Source organism: Gracilinanus agilis, chromosome 1, assembly GCF_016433145.1.
Source record: "Gracilinanus agilis isolate LMUSP501 chromosome 1, AgileGrace, whole genome shotgun sequence".
Taxonomy (NCBI): domain Eukaryota; kingdom Metazoa; phylum Chordata; class Mammalia; order Didelphimorphia; family Didelphidae; genus Gracilinanus; species Gracilinanus agilis.
This window is the reverse complement of record NC_058130.1, coordinates 695,486,313-695,506,858: the sequence shown is the minus strand read 5'-3', so window position 1 is coordinate 695,506,858 and position 20,546 is coordinate 695,486,313. Positions and strand designations below refer to the sequence as shown.

General features: G+C 35.7%; 1 protein-coding gene across 5 annotated transcripts in view; it reads left to right on the top strand.

Moving 5' to 3' along the window:
* Positions 1-20,546, top strand: part of PTK2 (protein tyrosine kinase 2) — a 410,474-nt gene that overhangs the window by 212,648 nt on the left and 177,280 nt on the right. For all 5 annotated transcript variants that reach the window (XM_044669284.1, XM_044669268.1, XM_044669260.1 and 2 more), the window contains one exon: positions 4,585-4,639. In XM_044669284.1, the coding sequence (XP_044525219.1) occupies positions 4,585-4,639 (55 nt within the window). The remainder of the gene's footprint in view (positions 1-4,584; positions 4,640-20,546) is intronic.

Here is a 20,546-nt window from a genome sequence, read left to right as displayed (position 1 = left end):
GGCAAAAAAATCTAATTTTATGAACATGTATGTGTCTGCAATTCTAATATTTTTTATGGTGACAGAAGGTGGAGAAATGCACCCTGAGGTCCAGACCACCTCTTAACAAAGGAACATTTGAAACACAACCTTAAAAGTATAGCCCACCAGTTTTAACAGGACTGTAGAATTTGGGATCAGGAAAGGAATTTTAGAGATCAATTGGTAATAAGGTACGTGTAAAATTAGTTCAAGTCAACAAACATTTTTTTTTTTAATTTTTTACCATTTACCTGTAATAACAAAGGTCCGCACAAGTTCTCCAAATTTTTCTGATCAAACTTATCTCCCTCCTTCCTTTCCTTTCCACTCATTGTGCTGGCTGACTATTCGATCTGGATTATACATGTATTATTGCTGGAAGCCAGCCAGCAGTTTCCATTTATCTTGAGAGGTGTGATGGTTTAGCCAAGAGGGAGGAAAAGAGTCAGAGACACAGAAGGTTTTCTGGAAACTGTTCTCTTCTCCTGTAGAATCTTTATTTTATACCTTTCTCTCACAGTCACACAAGTACTGGGAAATTTTACATTTCAAATTCAAAACAGAGAAATGAAAATCAAGATTATACTGGTTACATAAAATTTTGGCACGCAAAACGTATTTCTTCCTATACCTAGTCTAAACAGTATTCAAGGCTACCAAGACCTTATGTTATTTAGGTTTTATTTTTATAAAAGAACCTTAAACATATTTCAAAAGTGGATTAGAGTGTAAGAACCCCCAAATTCAGGGGGACAAGTCTAACCTGGGAAAGTAGTGAAGTGTGAGAATGTTTTGGTTTCATAGGGTTAAATTCAGTGTGAGAAAGGATTGAGGCAAAAAGGTATTTTTGTTTTGCCATACTGTGACCTTCAAACTCTGAGATAGAGAAAAGAGCAGCTTCTGCTATTTCATGGAGGGTGTAGTTATTAACTCATTAAATGCTGATTTATTATAGAATATTAATGGGAATTCTATAAATTGATCTCTATAAAGAAATTTTATATCTATACTACAAAATTGAGGCTATCCTAAAAATATAGATTGTAGTAATTTTAATAATAAAAAGTATTAATCAGAAGAGAGTCACACAGAGGGGTCTGATTGGGTATCCATCCATCCTATGGCCTGATTTTCAGACAATAGGGATCAACGTAAGGCTTTGCCATTTACATTGCCTTGATGGACCCTGATGGAGACTCATTTCTCTGAGGGGCTCCTTGCATATTATCATCAGCAAACATTTTTAAAAGCACCTTCTACATGCAAAATATTGCTATAATATATTTAGTAATTTACTTGGTAAATATGAACTATTTCTGGATTCTTTTTAAAGTAAAATTTAATTTTTTAATATGGATAATCACCCCTTTGTTTATTGGTTTGGTACAATTAAATTGTATTGTTTTGAGTTTTCTTTTATGTGAAAACCCTGATTTGGGGAGGAGTGGGGGAGGGCATTACTCTGACCCAAAGAAAGTTTATCTTTTACCATGGTTAACCTACTAAAAAGAACAATGTCTATTATAAAACACTGCCAGATGCTTTGCTAAAGCAGTGATGAAGGTGACCTTGCATTAAAAACAGGACAGCTCCATGTGTGCCTTGCCTTGTTTCCTTAGAGAGGCTTTTAATTTAGATATCTATAATAAGCACCAACTGAACATTTTGAATGTGACACCTTAGGCGATTATCTGAGATTATAAAAGTTCTGTGCCATGATGCCTAGGCTAGATCGATGAGATGATTGATAGAAAAGAGTCAAAATCCTAGATTTGTCATTGAATCTTTGTCTAGCTTCTGGTTATTTATTTAAACGATTTATACCTGTTTCTTCATTGATTGAGTGTGGCAGAGAAAGAATACCTATATATTCAAATATTGTGGATGAAGTAATCAAAGGTGGTTTAAAAATACACTGAGAAACTACCATGGTACTTTCTCATAATGGAAAGAGCACTTGGAGTTGGAAAAATGTGACTCTGACACAGCAGCTGCTGAGACAGGGAATAGAGCATGAAGCTTGGAGTCAGGGATAACGAAGTTCAGATGTTGCAACTGACACTAGCAATGTGACCCTGGCTACTTATTTAATCTTCTTCAAACTCACTTTCCTCTTGTGTTAGATAATAATAACATCTATCTTATAGCATTGTCATGAAGACCAATTGAGGCAAGATATGTAAAGCCCTTTGCAAATATTAATGATTGCTAGCCATTTCTGTGTAATAACAAGTCATACTTACCTCATTAAATCCCAACTAATATATCTTTAAAGTGCTACTGTACCCACAATAACTCCCTCACAAGGATGTGGTATGTAAAGAAAGCACTTTAAAAAGATTAAGTGCTGGGAACTAGATGGCTTAATGGTTAGAGAGACAGGCCTGCTCTCTGGAGGACCTGGATTCAAATCTGTCCTCAGGCATTTCCTGACTATGTGACCCTGGGCAAGTCACTTATTCCCAATTGCCTAGCCCTTACCACTCCTCTGCTTTAGAATCAATATTGATTCCAAGATAGAAGATAAAGGTTATTATTTTTTAATAGTAAAGTGCTATGGAAAAATACACTATTTTATTACATAAATCTCTTAGAGCAATGATGTGCAAACTTCGGGCTGCCGGCCAGATGTGGCCCCCTGAAATGTTCTATCTGGCCACCTGACATTATTCCTAATCTGACAAATACAATGAAACTTCAGGAGAGTTGCCTTAGAAACAGACTGACAGATGAGCATTTCCTTTCCTTTGGCCCCCTCTTTAAAAAGTTTGCCCATCAATCTTTTTCTCCATACATAGATTGTAAAATATGGGAATTTGGATATTTGTATTCTGTTTTGGAAGCAGATAAATGGCATGATGGGTAAGAGGGTTATTCTTGGAATCAGGAAGACCTGAGTTCAAATTCTGCCTGAAACATCTGTATGAAATTGGGCACATCACTAACCTTTCTCTGCTTCATTCAGGTCCTTCATCTATAAAATGAAGATGATAATAGCACCTACCACATTCACATACACACATATCACCATAAACTGATACTGAATTCCCCTTCCATGAGGATGACATATATCCTAGAGAGACTGATCCATGTCCATTAAGAAAGGAAGGAGAATGTTTTAAAAGTTGATGTATAAGAGCCACTAGTATCTAGATTAGGTAGAAATTGAATAAGTTGAGCCTCAGGAAAGGAGAGTTGTCTAAGTAATGATAGGAGAAGTGTAGTCTGAATGTATGCGAAGCAAAGTGTTTTGACACACTAACCACAAACAAGAAGTTAGTCTTTGTGAGTGAAAGTGTAACCAGAACAAATAAAGGATGGAAGGGATACATTGTCATCAGGAGGGAACTAGGTCTCCAAGAGTGCCAAATAAAGGAGGATTAAGATAAAAATAAATTTGTTAATTATTAGACATTACAAAGAAAGAGCACAGTGGGAGGAGGGGGTAAAATACTGAGTAGGACGTTAATCCTTTTATCTATTTTTACTTTCCTATAACCTCTTCAGTTTTTTATCTCTATCCAAAAATAGCAAAAAGCTAATACAGGAAGTAGTTTTCCTTTCCTGCAAATAGGTTCCATCTAGTGGCTAGTTAACTGAGCAGTGGCAGCTTTATGGTTTGATAAAGTCATGTGAAATGACATACAACTATTTTAAAATCTATTTTCATTATAAATATTTTTCTTACTTGTGGTGGTAGTTGTTATTGTTTAGGCTTTCTAAACACAGCTGTTCATGGGGGGAAGTGATTCCATTTTTGCTGTCTTTATATCCTGAGTTTTCACTATTATAGAGTTGTCCTTGAGACAATTTTATGTTAATATTGTATTAACTTCATAGAGAGATGACTTCTAACTGACTTAACTCTTTGAACAAAGTGCTATTAACTAACCATACTTTTGGGCCTCACTCATTTTGGGGGGAGGGGGGGAGGGAATCTAATGGCCTTTAAGCTCTAGATCCTATGATCTCTACTTAGCTTTATGTTTTGATCTAAGCTCATATTAGAAAGTTATTTTTAATGAGATTTTATTTAAGTAACAAGTATGATGTAATGGAACATTCATTAGATTGGAAGTTTTATTTCAGCTCCCTACTCCCTAGATACTAATCAGGTCACCTTCCTGGACTGGGCCTCAATTTCTTTATTGTTAAAATGAACAGGTTGAATTAGATCATCTCTAAGGTTCCATTCAGCTAGAAATCTGTGATTCTGTGAGCATGCAAAATAATTGCTATTGTCATCTAGTCTGCTCCATCTACATTGTTATGCATTTGGGATTGTATTTACGTTGATTGATCTTATTCTAAGATATTGAATCAAGAATTGATAACATAGTATTTTCTATTATATGCCAACATTTTAGAAAGATTTTCTGTCTTTCTGCATAAGTTGGAAAACTTTACCAGAATCTACAGTTCCCCAAACTTAATGTTTAGTCAAGATTGTATTATATCTTCATTCTTATCTGCACTCGTGTGTTCTAATTTCCTTGAAAGAATTTCATTTTATTGGTTCTTTTGGTAGTGTTATTTGTTAATGTACTTCTTTTTGTATTTCAGAAAGGATGTTGGTTTAAAGAGATTTTTTCCTAAGAGTTTGCTGGAATCTGTCAAGGTAATTATAGTCTCCTTTTATCATAATCAAATCAGGCAAATATGTTTTCCAAGATGTGAGATGCTTCACAAAAATAAAAATTACTTCCATCTAAATTTTTATTTAGTCATTAATGTAGTTATCATTTACTTAGAAAAATGTTAATTGCATCTATATAGGTATAACTTTATTCCTTAAAATACCAGGTTAAAATATAGTCCAAAATCACAGATTTAAATTATCTCCAAAAACTCAGATTAATCCTAATACCTAAACTTGTCCTGGGAAACAGATGATGAAGCACATTTCCTTTTTTCATATGAAAGAGTTCATGGACTATAAATGAGAACTGTTATTTGTGTTATGGGATATGGTCCTTTGCTTTGTTTTATTCTTTGTAAGGAAGAATTTTGTGGGGGTAAGCAAAATCTCAGATACTAAATATATAAGGCATCAGTAAAAATGGCCTCATAAAACAAAAAGAAATATTAGAATTAAAAATGAGTTTGAAGAAAGCTTGACAAGAGACTTTAATAAGGTCTTAACGAGGTCATCTCAAGGTTGCTTAAGCATGAAAATGGACAAGTGATACAAATAACAGATTTTAAAACTGTGTATTATTTGTGTACAAATTTTTTTCTTAATTAATTACCAGCAGAACCTCCACGTTTGGTCCTCAACTTCGCCATTCCCCAAATGATAGGCAAAGAAATAGAAATGTCATCAAGGATAACAAAAGATCATCCAGGCTAGATTAAAAATACACAAAACACATCAGTGAGTCAATAAACATTTATGAAACACCTACATTATGCCAGGCACTGTGCAATATGGCAGGATACAAAGAAAAGGCAACAAGTAAACAAATATGTACAAATAAAGTTACATACAGAAAAAATAGGAAGTAATTAAGAGAGGGGAGACTCTAGAATTAAGAAGAAATAGTAAAGACTTCCTTTAGAGAATGGGATTTTAGTTGAGTCTTGAAGAAAACTAAAGAAGTCAATAGTTCTCATGGAGGAGGGAGAGCATTCCAGGTATAAGTCACAGCCAAAGAAAATTCCCATACTGGAGAGACAGAGTATCTTGTTTGAGAGACAGCCAGGAGGGGTCACTGAATTGAAGATTATTGAGGATGGGAGTGTTGGTGGTAATAAAGAGTTAGTAGATTGGAAAGTGTAAAAGTGGAATTATAGGGGGGGCAACAGCAGAACCCCAAGAAGGAAGATTGACTGAAATCCATTGGAAGCAAGAGGATAAAAGGGGGAGACACCCCTCCAAGGCAAGGGGAATTGGTTTGGGGAGCTGCAACAATCAACAATACCAACAGCCATATTTGGTTCTTGCCAAGATTAATTCTACATCACTGCCTCAACTTAGAGATTCAGAGACTCTTGAGAACCTGTTTTCCTATAATTGCTTACCCTCTGTTTTCCACTACCAATTATCCCTCTAGTGACTTCTAATCCACTTCAAGATAGCTAGGAATAAGGATGTTAGTAGGAAGGGTAAGAGGGACTCAGCTTGAGCTTTGGCCTTAGCCAGGCCTAGGACTTTGGAATTTAACAAAGAAATAACTAGCTGTTCCCTTTCTCCCTCTTTCCTCAACCATGTCAACTTTCTTCTAATCAATTTCTGTTATTAAAAGTTAATTACAGGAGCAGCTGGGTAGCTCAGTGAATTGAGAGTCAGGCCTAGAGACGGGAGGTCCTAGGTTCAAATCTGGCCTCAGACACTTCCCAGCTGTGTGACCCTGGGTAAGTCACTTGATCCCCATTGCCCACCCTTACCACTCTTCCACCTAGGAGCCAATACACAAAAGTTAAGGGTACCAAAAAAAAAAAAGTTAATTACAAAGTCAGAGAGAGTTCTTAGTCCATTTGGCAAAGTAATCAAGAAGTGAAGCAAGCCTGTTGCCTACTTGAAGAAGATCCACCATTTTCCAACTGATTTTCAGTTGGAGGAAGGAGGTGTTGGTACATGGAGGTTTCTCCAGCTATCCACTTCACAGAGAGATAAGAAACATCTCAATCAACAGAGAAACCCTGCCTCCTTCAAGTATAGGACCTCAGAAGTAGACCAAATCACTTCATTTAGCAAAGCCATCATCGAATAACCCCACCAAGTAATTAAAAGAGTTCATGGGGTGAGAGAGAGGGATTCCATTCTGACCTTCCTCTCTCACACCCATCCCCCCAATAATTGAAGGAGCTCTTTTTACAAAAGGTATATGTGAGTTATGTTAAGAAGGGCTTTGAATGCCAAACAGATTTTTTTTCAACACAGATATTCAAATAGATTCAAATTATCAAGTTAATCTGAAGTACAGCAGGATTTGGAAGACATGGGGAAATGCTTAGGATTTCTTGTTTCCTATTAAAAAGATGGCAGAGAATAGTAATAACTATTGACACTTTAATCCTATTTTTACATAGCTATAAAATTTTTATTAGAATAATCTCTCATTAAGGCAACTACGTGGCAAAGTGACTAGAATACTAGACATAGAGTTAGGGAGGTCTGAGATCAAATATAACTTCAGATAATAATCCTTGGCAAATCATTTAACCTCAGTTTTCTTCATTTTTGTCATCTATAAAAATGGGGATAATAATGGCATCTACTTCCACCGTCATTGTGAGGATAAAATGATATAACATTCATAAATTGCTTTGTAAACCTTAAAGGGCTATATAAATGCAAATTAACAAGGTTATTTAAAACTAAAATATGCATTACCCTACTGGGTTTGGGTTGACTCTCATAGTAACCAAAGGAAATAGTAATATTTTGACTTGCAGCATTTTTTTAAAGTAATAAACTATCCACATGAGAAGTATAGTAAACCCATTAGTCAGTAGCTAATCAGTAAGCATTTATTAATCACCTACTAAGTGCCAGGCACTAGGGATGCAAAGAAAAATAAAAGATACTCAATACTATCAACAAACTCACAAGTGAATGAGGCAGACAACAAGCAAATAAATATTTACAAACAAGGCATACACAGAATAAATTGGAAATAATTAACAGAGGGAAAGCACTAGAATTTTGAAGATTGGAAAGACCTCCTCTAGAAAGTAGGATTTTAACTGTGATTTCAAAGAAATCATAAAAGTCAGGGGGCTAAGATGAGGAAAGAGAATATTCTAGGTATGGGGGATAGCTAGAGATAATGTCCTAATCGGAATGATAATAAGAAATGGGATATTTTGTTCATGAAACAGCAGGAAGATTAGTGTCACTGGATTTGAAGTATGTGTGAGGGCAAGGGTTGGGATTAGATAGAGTAGAAAGATGGGAGAATAGGTTAAAAGAACTTCTTCAAATGCTAAACAGAGCATTTTATCTTATGAGTAATCTTGTCCAGAGCCACTGGATTAGGGAGATGAGATTGTAGGACCTGCACTTTAGGATAATCACTTTGGTGTTTGAATGGAGAGGATGGATTGGGGTGGGGAGAAAATTGTGGCAGATATGCTATTAGCAGACTGTTACATTTGTCTTGGTGTGAGGTGATATGGACTTTCATCAGGGAATTGACAATATCAGAGGAAAAAGGGTCATATTTGAGAGATGTTGTATTGGTAGAAACACTAGCAATTGATAACTAGATATGGGAGTCAAGATGCAGTGAGAAATTGAGTCTTGTTCAGAGGTTGTGAGCCTGAGGGACTAGGAGGATAGGGTTTTCTTACATAGTAATAGGGAAGGAAGGGGGAGAAGGTTGTTTTTGTTTTTTTTAAACCCTTGTACTTTGGTGTATTGTCTCATAGGTGGAAGAGTGGTAAGGGTGGGCAATGGGGGTCAAGTGACTTGCCCAGGGTCACACAGCTGGGAAGTGGCTGAGGCCGGGTTTGAACCTAGGACCTCCTGTCTCTAGGCCTGGCTTTCAATCCACTGAGCTACCCAGCTGCCCCTGGGGAGAAGGTTTTAAGAGAGAAAATAATGAGTTCAATTTTGGACATATTGAGTTCAAGATAGCTACAGGATATCCAGTTGGAGATGTTTCGAAGACAGTTGGGAATGTGAGATCACACAACTTAAAACAGGATAGAAAGATTTGAAAATCATCAGAATAGAGCTATTACATCTTTGGAAGATGATAAAAATGACCACAAGAAGTAAAATAACGAAGACAGTAGGAGGTAGATCTCTTGTGACACCCATGATTAGAGGGCATCCCCTAGTTGAGAATACAGCTAAAAATGATGAGTGATCTGATGGCTAAGAATAAAATTAGGAGAGTGGTATCCCAAAAACTTAGAGAGAAAGCCATGTCACGAAGAGAGTGATCTACACTAACAAAGGCTGCAAAGAGGTCACGAAGAATAAGAATTGTAAAAAAGACATCAGATTTGGCAATTATCATTATTGTAATGTTGAAAAAGTAACTTTGGTAGAATAATATGAGACATTAGATTTCAAGGGGCTACGAAGAAAATGAGAGGAGAGTAAATAGAATCTTCTATTGTAGGGGCCCATTAATAAAAAGTAATTTTCAGTAGTTTTATTTCTTTGAAGAAAAGGGAAGAGTATCTCTTTTACTCATCTACAAAATCAGGGGATTGGGCTAGATAGCTTTCAAGTTACCTTCCAGCCTTAAATCTATGAACCTATGATGAAGTCTGCAAATTTTAGTACAGATAATTTGACTTTTAATTCCTACCAAAAATCCAGAATATACTATAAAAGGAATTATTACAGAAAAGGAAGCTGTGATCACAAAAGAGCCAATATCATTTCATCAAGAACAGGTGATTCCAAACTGACTTTATTTCCTTCTGTGACAAGGTTACAGATGGATCCAGGGAATGCTATAAATATAGATGGCTTAGGTTTTGTTGAAGCATTTGATAAATATTTTCATGCTTACCTGCTGAGCCACAGTTAACCTAAAATTCAGCTTCACTAATATAAGACACAAAAAGTGTCATTAGGCTGCAGATGATCTGAAAAAGATCTAATAATTTTAGATGGAAAGCAAACTCAGTCAGTAGTGTAATAATGGGATTTCAGACTGCATTAAGATGCCCATAATTCTCAGAAATAATCAAGGCATCATCTTGTTATGCATTACCCCATCCAGATTATATCTGATGTACTGTGTTCAGCCCTTGGTGCCTCATTTTAGGAAAAGTATTGATGAAGTAGAGAATATACAGAAAAGCGCAATCAGAATGATATTCCAAATCTGAGGTGGCCCAGGATTCATAGCATATTTGATTCATTTTTTAAAAACATGGCCAATGTGGGAAATTGATCTTCTGTACTACACATGTATAGTGAAAGCTTTATTTTTCAGATCTTTAGTTTTAATTTGCTCAGTATGTATATGTATGTAGGGTAAGGAGAGTCAGAGAAATAGTGGGAAAGGCAGATTAATTTTTAAATCTTGCTAACTGAAAAATAATCAATTAAAATCTCAGAGGAAAATGGCAGAAAGGTAGGATGCTATATCCACATTGATGAGCAAGAGGTCTTATAAGTATTTATCATGTACCATTTTTGTGGTAAAGATCAAACTTGTATATTTGTATGTAACTATAAGATTTTTTTTCCAATAGTATCATTGTAGTGAACTTCTAAGGAAAAAACTTTCTCAATACCTTATTGTCTAGATAATTTCCTGTGTCACTAGTTTACTTTCCTCTTGCTCAGCATCCTACCACCAATATGTGTTAGAGGCAAGAGTTGATTGCAATCTTTTTTATTCTAAGAACTACTCTTTATCCATTCCAAAGGTATCAAACTTATAGGCCACAGAGGTCGATCAAATTTTTACATTAGTACTCATTACAGATATTGGCCTATAGTTTTCTTTGTTTTGTCTCTCTCAGATTTAGGTATGATGACTATATTTGTATCTTGGAAAGACATTGGAAAAGTGATTTCTTCTTATTGCCAACATTAAAGCCACATTGGAATTAACTTTTCTTTGAATGTTTGATAACATTTACTTGTGAATCCATATGATCCTAGGCTTTTTTCTTTTGAAGTTCATTTATAGCTTGTTTGATTTCTTTTTTCCATATTGGGTTAAGTAATCTATTTCTTCTTTTGTTTAGGTATTTTATATTTTTTGTAAGTATTCATCTATTTCCTCTTAAGTTAAAAGTTTTGTTAGTATATAATTGAGCAAAATAGTTTCTAATAATTTCCTTTATTTCTTCTTAAACTGTTGTAAATTCTTCTTTTTTATTTTTGATATAGTTTGCTTTCCCTCTCTTTAAAAAAATCAACTTAGCTTATTATCTCTTATATTAATTTTTTCTTAAAGCTAGCCCTTTTATTTACTAGGTCATTGGTCTTTCTGCTTCCAATTTTATTCTTCTATTTTTCATTTCTATTTTATTATTTAGTCGAGGTTTTATTAATTTATTTTTTATTTTGGGGTTTTTTGTGCCTAATTTATTGGTTTGGTTTTGTTGTTGATAAAAGCCTTTAAAGATTTAAATGTACCCTTCAAAATTGCTTTTAGCTGCCTTGCACAGGTTTTGGTATGTTGACTCACTGTTTTCTTCAAAGACCTATTCTTTTGTTGCTATAAGTTGTTCTTATACTCATAATTTTAAGTTATGTTGTTTGGTCTCCAGTTACTTTTTAATTCTTTCTTTAATGGCCCTTTATTGAATACAATTTTATTGCATTGTGTTCAATAAATGATATTTTTAGTATTTCTGCTTCTTTTTGGTGAGGTCTTTATATCCCAGCATATGCTCAATTTTTATGATTGAGCTACATACAGCTGAGTCTTTAAATTCTTTTCTGTTTTCATTCAGTAATTGCCAGAGCTCTATCACATTTAACTTTCCTAAAATTCTCTTCAGGTCCTTAACATCTTTCTTATTTATCTTTTCGTTAGATTTGTCTTGTTTTGAAAGGGGTACATTAAGGTCTCCCACTTTTATACTTTTGCTGTGTATTTCTCCATTCATCTTGATTAACTTTTTTTTTTTTTTAAGTATCTAGATATCATATTTGTGACAGGAGCCGAAGTGTAACATTGGAGTATTTTGGGGGAGTTAGCCAAGTTGACTATGAGGGCTTGCTGGAGAAGCATGGAAGTGCTCTCTTCTGGTGAGAGGCACTCACTCCCATACTGCAGTGAGATGAGGAAGCACCCCCAAACCAACCAAGGTGCCAGGAAAGCTTAGGGGTATCTTCTGGTGTCAGGTTGCAGCAAGTTCTCTGGCCTGCAGAGAAACACTTCCTGAAGTTGCAGTAGGAAAATTGCAGGCTGAGCTCCAGAGTACAGAGAATGAGAAAGAATGAGAGAGGGAGCAGAGAAAGTTAGAGAGGCTTAGAAGCTTTTGGTGCAATTGAATTAGAGTAATGGAGGCTGAAAAGAAACTGTGCTATATGCACACAGCACAGTCCAATTTATTGGTATTTCAGGCCAATATTTATACAGTTTCTACACTTTATGATCAAAGGAAAATAGCATACATTCTTCGGTGCCAATTAATGAATGTAGCTGCACACAGAAAAGTGGGGAGTGCATACTTCTTCAAAGGGTTAATCCACAAAGTTCTCTTTGGTCTCATCATTGACATAAGGAATTCTTTAGATGTACAAAGGTACCAGGGTATGGTTTGGATATATACATGAAGGCCATTTGTCCTAGAGATATAACTCAAGGTTTTGTGATAATGTGTTAGCTGGTCAGGATGCTCTGAGTTAATTAAATTTTATAGCCAGGTGTCCTTTTGACAGTGATTTGTAGAACTGCAAGATTAGCCAGGTCCTTGCCAAAGTCTTGAGGCAGATCTGCAAATTTGTCTTTTCTGGCTGCTTTTTGCCTCAATGAGCCCAGAATGTCTTTATGAACTTGGCACATATTGGGTACATATGTATTAAGAATTGAGTTTAATTCATTATATATGGTGGCTTTAAGCCTATAATGATTTCCCTACTTATCTATTTTCTTATTGATATTTACTTTAACCTTATTGAAAACATGATGGCTTCCTCTTGTTTTGAATTCAGCTATAACAGAATAAATTTACTCTAGACTCTCATTTCAGTTGTGTAAAATTTGTTCCCATTCACAGTTATGATTATTAATTTTGTATTTTCATCTAGCCTGCCCTGTGATTTCTTTGCTTCTGCCTCCTTTACAAATAATATTGTAGAAGAGAGGAAGCTTGCCTTAACACTTGTGATCATATAACTGTTTCCTCTTTGTTGCAACTCTTCCAGTGATCCTAGGTTTTTACTCTCTCTCTTCCTCTCCTTTTAATCTTTCCTTCACATTTCTCCCTCAAACATTCAAGTTTGTCTTGTTTCTTTTACCTTTCCTGCCTTCCCTCTTAGATAGATCATTCCTTTCATCTGCCTCCTCCTATTTCCTTTTTAATTAACTTCTATATTGAAATACCTGAGTTAATGTTTTAAGATCTTCTTTTATCCAGTTCAATTAAATGTAAGATTCACTCCTTCATTTGTCACTATATGCTCATCATTTTATGCACCTTTGTTATACAATAGTGATTTGTCTCTCCTTCTTCCTTGCCTCCCCAATATAGTTTTCTGACTCCTCCATTTTTATTTCTTCATTAGACTATTAAAAGAAAAAGCTACCCATAGACTTTGTGTCATTTAAACCTTTATTTAATGATCTACTGGGCCCTGGCTTAGGCCAGGAATACCATGCTATATCTGCCCAGAACACTGAAAGCTACATCCCCTAGAACTGAAGTAAGGTGACCAACTGAGGCTAACAGTCCAATATTTTAGTTGGGGTAATTGAGATTTAGGGAGAAGGAATACCTGTTCAAGGCTACATAATTATTAAGGGTAAGAAACAAGACTAGATAGTTTATCTCAACCTAAAAATATCAAGCAAAACTTCATAAAGGATGTGCTAAAGTTGATCCTTGAAGAGAAGGGAGAAGTTTTAACAGAAGAAAATGAGAAATGCATTCCAATATCAGCAGATGATATGAGCAAAGACATAAAGATTAAAGAAAGAGGGTAAGACAGAATGGGAGACAGTGATAGTTCATTCTATCTATAATGTAAATTGCATGAATAGGATTATGAAATCATCAGCAACTATTTGTTAAATGCATAGTATTTTCCAGACACTATATTAAGTAAGAAAGATATATTCAAGCCAGATAGAGGTCTTCTGTGGAAGACCCTAAAGCAAAAGGAATATTAGATTTTTTCTGCTTGCCCACAGTCAACAGAGTTAATCTGAAAAATCCACAAAGTAGATATTTCAAAGAGACAGATTCATACTTAGTGTAAAGAAAATTTTCCTAAGAATTAGAACTATATAAAAGTATAATGAGTTGACTCAAGAGTCAACCAAAGGTTGAATGATCACTTCTCATATTTTTTAGGCAATCTTATTCAAGTACCGACTCACACATTATGTATATGAATGCCAGGGCTAGGAGTGATGGTAAAAAGGGATAATTTCTATAAATTGTCTTTAACTTAGGTCAAATGCATCAAGCACTTTCTCAGGCAATAAAAATAGGATTGTTCCATGTATGTGTGAACATAGATTCATCTTCACTGAGCCATGGCTCCTAACTATACAAAAATAGAATTTTATAGAAAGAAACATTTTGTAAAATGATAATAGCATTTTACTATGATTATAATGCTTTTATTATCACAGTGATATAAGTTCTTAGAAACTACTAAGGAAAATATGAAGAAGCTATTAATTTCTTACTCTACAAAAGTCCTCTTCCAGTGTCTCATCTTAGTGTGTAAATGGTCTTGGGTTTTGTTTTTTTTTTTGTTTTTTTTTTTAAACCCTTAACTTCTGTGTATTGGCTCATAGGTGGAAGAGTGGTAAGGGTGGGCAATGGGGGTCAAGTGACTTGCCCAGGGTCACACAGCTGGGAAGTGTCTGAGGCCAGGATTTGAACCTAGGACCTCCCGTCTCCAGGCCTGGCTCTCAATCCACTGAGCTACCCAGCAGCCCCTTGGCCTTAGGTTTTTTAAATCTTATCTACACAAAGTATTGACTCTGACACATCCTTCCAAGCTAGAAAGACTTTGATTAAAGACATAATGATGAATTGTGTGTTTGTCATCTTTAAGTTATCCTACAGAAAGTCTTACCACCAGAGTTGACCTTTACCAAGTGATGACTTTTTTTAACCATAGTAATTAATTAAACTGTTTACTAAGACATAAAGGGACTGCGATTTGAAGCAATTGAGAAAGGGTCCATGCAGAGTAATCTTGGAAGTTTAAAATGTTAAAGTACTGAAATAGGAATCTCCTATCCCATTTCTCAAACTTTTTTGAAATTTAAAAGATGAAAGTTCATTTAAAAAAATAAAGGTAGGGTTTTGTAGTGGTAAGAGGAAGAGACTTGGGTTCATAAGGACAAGGTTCTAATCTTATTTCACTGGTTACTAGTAATGTGTTCTTTTAACTCCTTTTACATCATCCTCCTCATATAAAATAAAAATAATTATGTGCAGTATTGCATTATCAACAGAATATCAGACTTCAAGTCAGGAAACCCTAAAGTTAAATCCTGCTTCAGATACTTAATAATTGTATGAACCTGTGCCTGTCATTTAACTCTTTTTGGCTCAGTTTCCTCATTTACAACATAGAGGAATGGGTTTGGATTGGCATAGAATTTTCATTTCTTTCATCTTAAAACCCTTTACGTTGTATGAATTTAAAATTTAGATTTTATGCTAAATATGAAAGTTCTAAAATAACATTGTGGTCACCAATTTAAAAAAATATTTTAGCTTAAGTCAAAATTACTTTTAGCATTTTTATTTACAAAGACATGGAAAGAGTGAAAGTGGAAAAATGTAGCTGTAGAGACAGATACCAGCCCTTCTCCAGTGAATTGAGGCTCAGTCTCAGTCTGGTAACTGTGACTCTTTATCAAGCACAGGAAGCACAATTACTACTCCCTGGCCTCAAACTCCTCAAATGTAATCTGACCTTAGCTTTGAACAAAGGTATATTTATTAAAGTTGATAAAAGGAGAGTTTGGATAGGAGGACTAGGAAAAAGTCCCTTTCACTAATATTATTTATCTTTCCCTAGACCTCAACCTGGTCTTCACAGACCTCTTCAGTATCCAACTGAGTTGAACCTGCACTCTCTCTCAATCTATTTCCAATCTCCCTGTCTAAATAATCTACGCTAAACCCATCCAATTAGTCATTGAAGTTAAGTTCAGAGCTAGATTCTTGATCAGGTGACAGAATTGACCTAGCCACAACAATCTGCAGGCTAAGCCCACTTGAGGTGACTCAGAAGTCAAAATCTATTTCTGTATTAATAGCTTCTTGGGAGTCAGTAGATATAAATCTGCTTTCTAGGATCTCTCAGGAACAACCGGAACCAAGATAGTCAATTTGGATAGTTTCCAACTGGATCAAGAGAGAGCTCAGTTTAGGAGCTATGTCTTCATTCACAACCTCCTCACTCTCCCCCAACTGTCAGTTCCAGCAGCTCAAAACTCCAACTGAGAATTCCAAGTTTCCTTTCACATTCCATTTGCTACATCCAGCACACTTCTATATTTTTATCTCTGACCCTTCACAATATATCCAAATCACTTTCTTTCAGTCATCCCATTTCATATATGTGGAACCCACCAGGTTCCCATTATGTGAATCTTTAAATACTTACCTTATTATATACTTACCTCCTTAGCATCAAATTTCTTTATCCATGTCTGAACTTCCAAATTATTGTAAGTGTTAGTTAAATTTGCTTCTTCAATGACTGAAAGATTCATAACATGAATAGGTCCTTTTTGGGCTGCATATTTGGCTGTCACATCTGCCCTATAATTTCCTCTGGACACAGAGTCTGTCCCATAGCTATAAGCATGGCAATGTATTATTGCAATCTCTTTAGGCAGTTTTATCAACTCTAGCAGTTCTGCAATGACTTTGGCATAGTCTATATGTGTCTCTGCAGATGTTAAAAACTCTGTTCTTCCAGATCTCACCCATTGCATGCATTAATGAAAATACATACTTTGAGTCTGAAAATGTTTACTCTCATGTCTTTACCAATCTTATAGGCTTGCTTAAGAGCCATGAGTTCAGCCCCTTGAGCACTAACATTTCTGGGTAATGATCCATACCACAATATCTCTGTTTCTGTTACTACAGCTGCACCTGTGCAACTCACGCATCATGCATACAGCACAATCCATCGGTATAAAGCTCTAGGTCCGGGTTTATAATTGGAGTATCTTTTAAATCTGCCCTAGTCTTTTCTACCAGATTTACCACATCTACACACTGATGGAGTACTTTATCCTGCATTGGTAGATCCAGAAGCAGCATTGCAGGATTTATAAAACTGCACTATTTTAAACTGATGTTTTCATTGCTTAACAGAATTATCTCATGCTGAGATAATCTTTGACTTGTAAACACTTGAGAATTACATCTTTTAAGTGATATTTCTTTTTGGTGAGTATACATTTAAATTTGATCCTAAAACGAAATCTGATGACTTCTGGATCAACAGAGCAGCAGCTGCAATGCTTCTGAGACATGGAATCATCCCTTTAGCAACAGAATCCAATTGTGAGTTGTAATATGATATGGGTTTAAAATTTGGCCCTAAAATTTGTGCTAAGACCCCTGAAGCTATCCCTTTTGCTTTATGCACAAAAAGATGGAATTATTTGTTATAGTCAGGGATACCCAAGGCTGGGGCTGTTAAAATTGCTTCTTTCAGTTTTGCAAGAGCTTGCAAATGTTCAGCATTTAATCTCAAATGTTCAGTGACATCATTCCTTGTTAGATGTGTTACACACTTTGTTATTTCACTATATCCTGAGAATAGCTGTAGATATGAATAGAATAAAGCAGGGGTCAGCAACGTATGGCTCTTTCTGCAGGAGCCATAAAGTCAATATTTTTTTCAGGCGATGTTACAGGAGCACGCACTGTGAGCACTATACGGCTCTCACAAAATTATATTTTAAAAAATGTGGCGTTTATGGCTCTCACAGCCAGAAAGGTTGCCGACCCCTGGAATAGAGTATAGGAAAGTGTAGGAGTGGTTTATTGTTTTGGGGCTTAGATTGTAGCATAAGGAAATAATAAGATTTTAAGGTAAGTATTAAGGTTCACAAATTGAACCCAGTGAGTTCAATTTTGTGAAAGGGAATGACTGATAAGGGGGAATTGGGGAAAAGGAAAAGGACCAGAGTGGAGAAACGGAAATTGTATGGAATGTAAGAAACTAGGAAGTACAGGGGAAGATCTTAGAATCCTTAGGAAGGATGGTGGGGGAAGAGATTTAATGGTCATCTGGGGGACAGTGAGGACTGGCAGAGCAGGTAACAGTGCTTGATCAAATCTCTCTCTTGATCCTATGGAAAACCCATCCAAGCCATCTTGTGTGATTCCTGTTATCCCTCTGTGCTCCCAGATATTGAATTGACACCTAGAGACCTTTCAAGAGAACTTATCACTTGCAGTGACCTGAACTACTGAGTTACCTTGGTGGGCTTATCAACAGCTGAGTGACTAGGTCACTGCTGGCACCTGTTCATGACTCAACTGCTATCTTTCGCTTTTCATCAAAGACTCTACCTTTTGTGGGCTTAGCCTAGGTAGCAAGATAGGAACAGGAAATTCTAGGTAGAGAGGAAGTGACTGTAGCCTCAGCATTTGTTAGCGATTGAAACAACCTTCTGCAAGGTCTGTGGTCTGGGAACAGGTAGAATTTGTTTCTAGGGAATCTCTGAACCCTCACTCCATACCTAATCCACATTATCCTCTATGATAAATCTGTTAGTGGTTAAAACGAGAGTCAGAGTGTGTGTCTAAGGGCTTTGAACAAAGAGTAGGCATCTTGCTCTCTGAGCCTAGGAAGATACATCACCACCCAAGACTGGGTTCAATTCAAACCCCAGTCACCAGTCTAATTACCATCTTATATAACCATCAGAAGTATAATTTGAACCCAAGACCACTGTTATCCCTAAAGCTTGTAGGTCACCCCAAGTTTTAGGTCAATAAGCACCTATGCTTATTTGACCTTTCCTAATCTGTACTATACCCATTTACCACTGTTGTTTATTTCTTACCCCATAATGCAATTCTAATGACACAGCTATGGGATTCCAATTCTTGTACTGCTAGATTATTTTCAGTAAGTACTGATGGATAACTTGAATACTTTCTTTTCTGCTCAGCTCATACAAAGAATGGCAGATTCTGTGAAATGATTTTTTTTTAATTTTTTTTTAAAACCTTTACCTTCCATCTTAGAGTCAATACTGTATATTGGCTCCAGGGCAGAAGAGTGGTAAGGATAGGCAATGGGGGGGGGGGGTCAAGTGACTTGCCCAGGGTCACACAGCTGGAAAGTGTCTGAGGCCAGATTTGAACCTAGGACCTCCCATCTGTAGGCTTGGCTCTCAATCCACTGAGCTGCCCAGTTGCCCCTGAAATGATTTTTGATGCATGAGAATAAGTTCCTTTGAAAATGAAGGATGGATAAGAAAATTCATTTCTAACTGCTAGCTTTCTGCTTGGTTAATGCTTCTACCATGTTCTAAGCTCAGCCTGTTTAAAGCTGTCCTTCTAAATTTTTGTCTTTCTTCCTACTTTTTCTATCTTTATTAATTGCACAATTTTCTTCCCAGTTCCAGGTTTGTTACTTTACAGTAGTCTTTGACTTCTTCTCCTTTGTCCTACTTATCCAATTTTTTGTAAGTCTTACTTAATTTTCCCAATGTGTCTTTCATCTGTCACCTCTATAGCATCCTCACTACCATCAGACTTCATCAAGCCTTTATTTTCTTTTTCTTGAAGTATTATGGTAACCTCTAATTGTTTTTTCCTCTTTTCATTTTATGCCCACTCACTTCTGATTGTTCTTGTTTGTAGTGTAAGAACAATCCTCCTGAAATTCAAGTCTGATTACAGACTTGTTACTTAAAGATTTACTATGGTTCCATAGCCAACCAAATAAGTCACTTAAGTCACTTTCCAGTATAATTTTAACCATCATTTGTTAATTAATCCAATATTACTCCCCTTCACTGCTCATCACTACAGACCAGCCTGAATATTTTCTCTTATTTGAAAATACTTCCTGCTTAACTTGTTCATATTTTTTACTCGTCATTGGTCCCCAACACTGGAAGGTTGTCCTCTTTTTTCCATATCCTACTCATCAATTATGCCTCAAATGAAATAACACTTCCTATAGCAGACAATGAAGTACAGTAATGATTGACAGTTAGATTTTAATTCAACATTCATGAGTTAGGTGTTATATTAGGATTTTTTATTAAATAGAGGTTAAAATACAAAAATGAATCAGTCCTATCCCTGAATGAATACCATCTGCAGATGAGTGTAGGTGGGTAAACTATACATAGTTAAGTAAACACAAAATATGTACAAGATAAAAAAGGAATCATGGTGGAAAAGGGCACTAAGAAAGGAGGAGAATCAAGAAAGATGTCTTGTAAGAATTTTACCTTAAACTTATAGCAACTTAGATTCTAACAGGGATTAATGTAAAAATACAAGAATATCATACTTTTTTGTAAAGACATGGAGGCGCAGGAGTTGAAATGTCATTTATGAGGAACATCAAGTTGACCATTTTGATTAGACTATAGAGATTATGAGAAAGTAATCATGGGAAATCAACTTGAAGATATAGTTTGTCTCAGATTATAAAGGACTTTTACATGCCAAATAGAGGAATTTGTATTTTATTCTAGAAGTAATTGGAAGCCATTGAGGCTTCTTGAGCATTGACAAGTGGAAGAATGTGTTACATGATTAGACCTGTACTTTAGGAATTTCGATTTGACAGCTATATAGAGAGGTAGAAAGCTGGATGCAAGAAGACCATTTAGGAGATTATTGCTATATGCAGTCTAGAGAAGTGATAGCATTAAATAGCATTATGATCATGTGAATAAAGAGAAGGA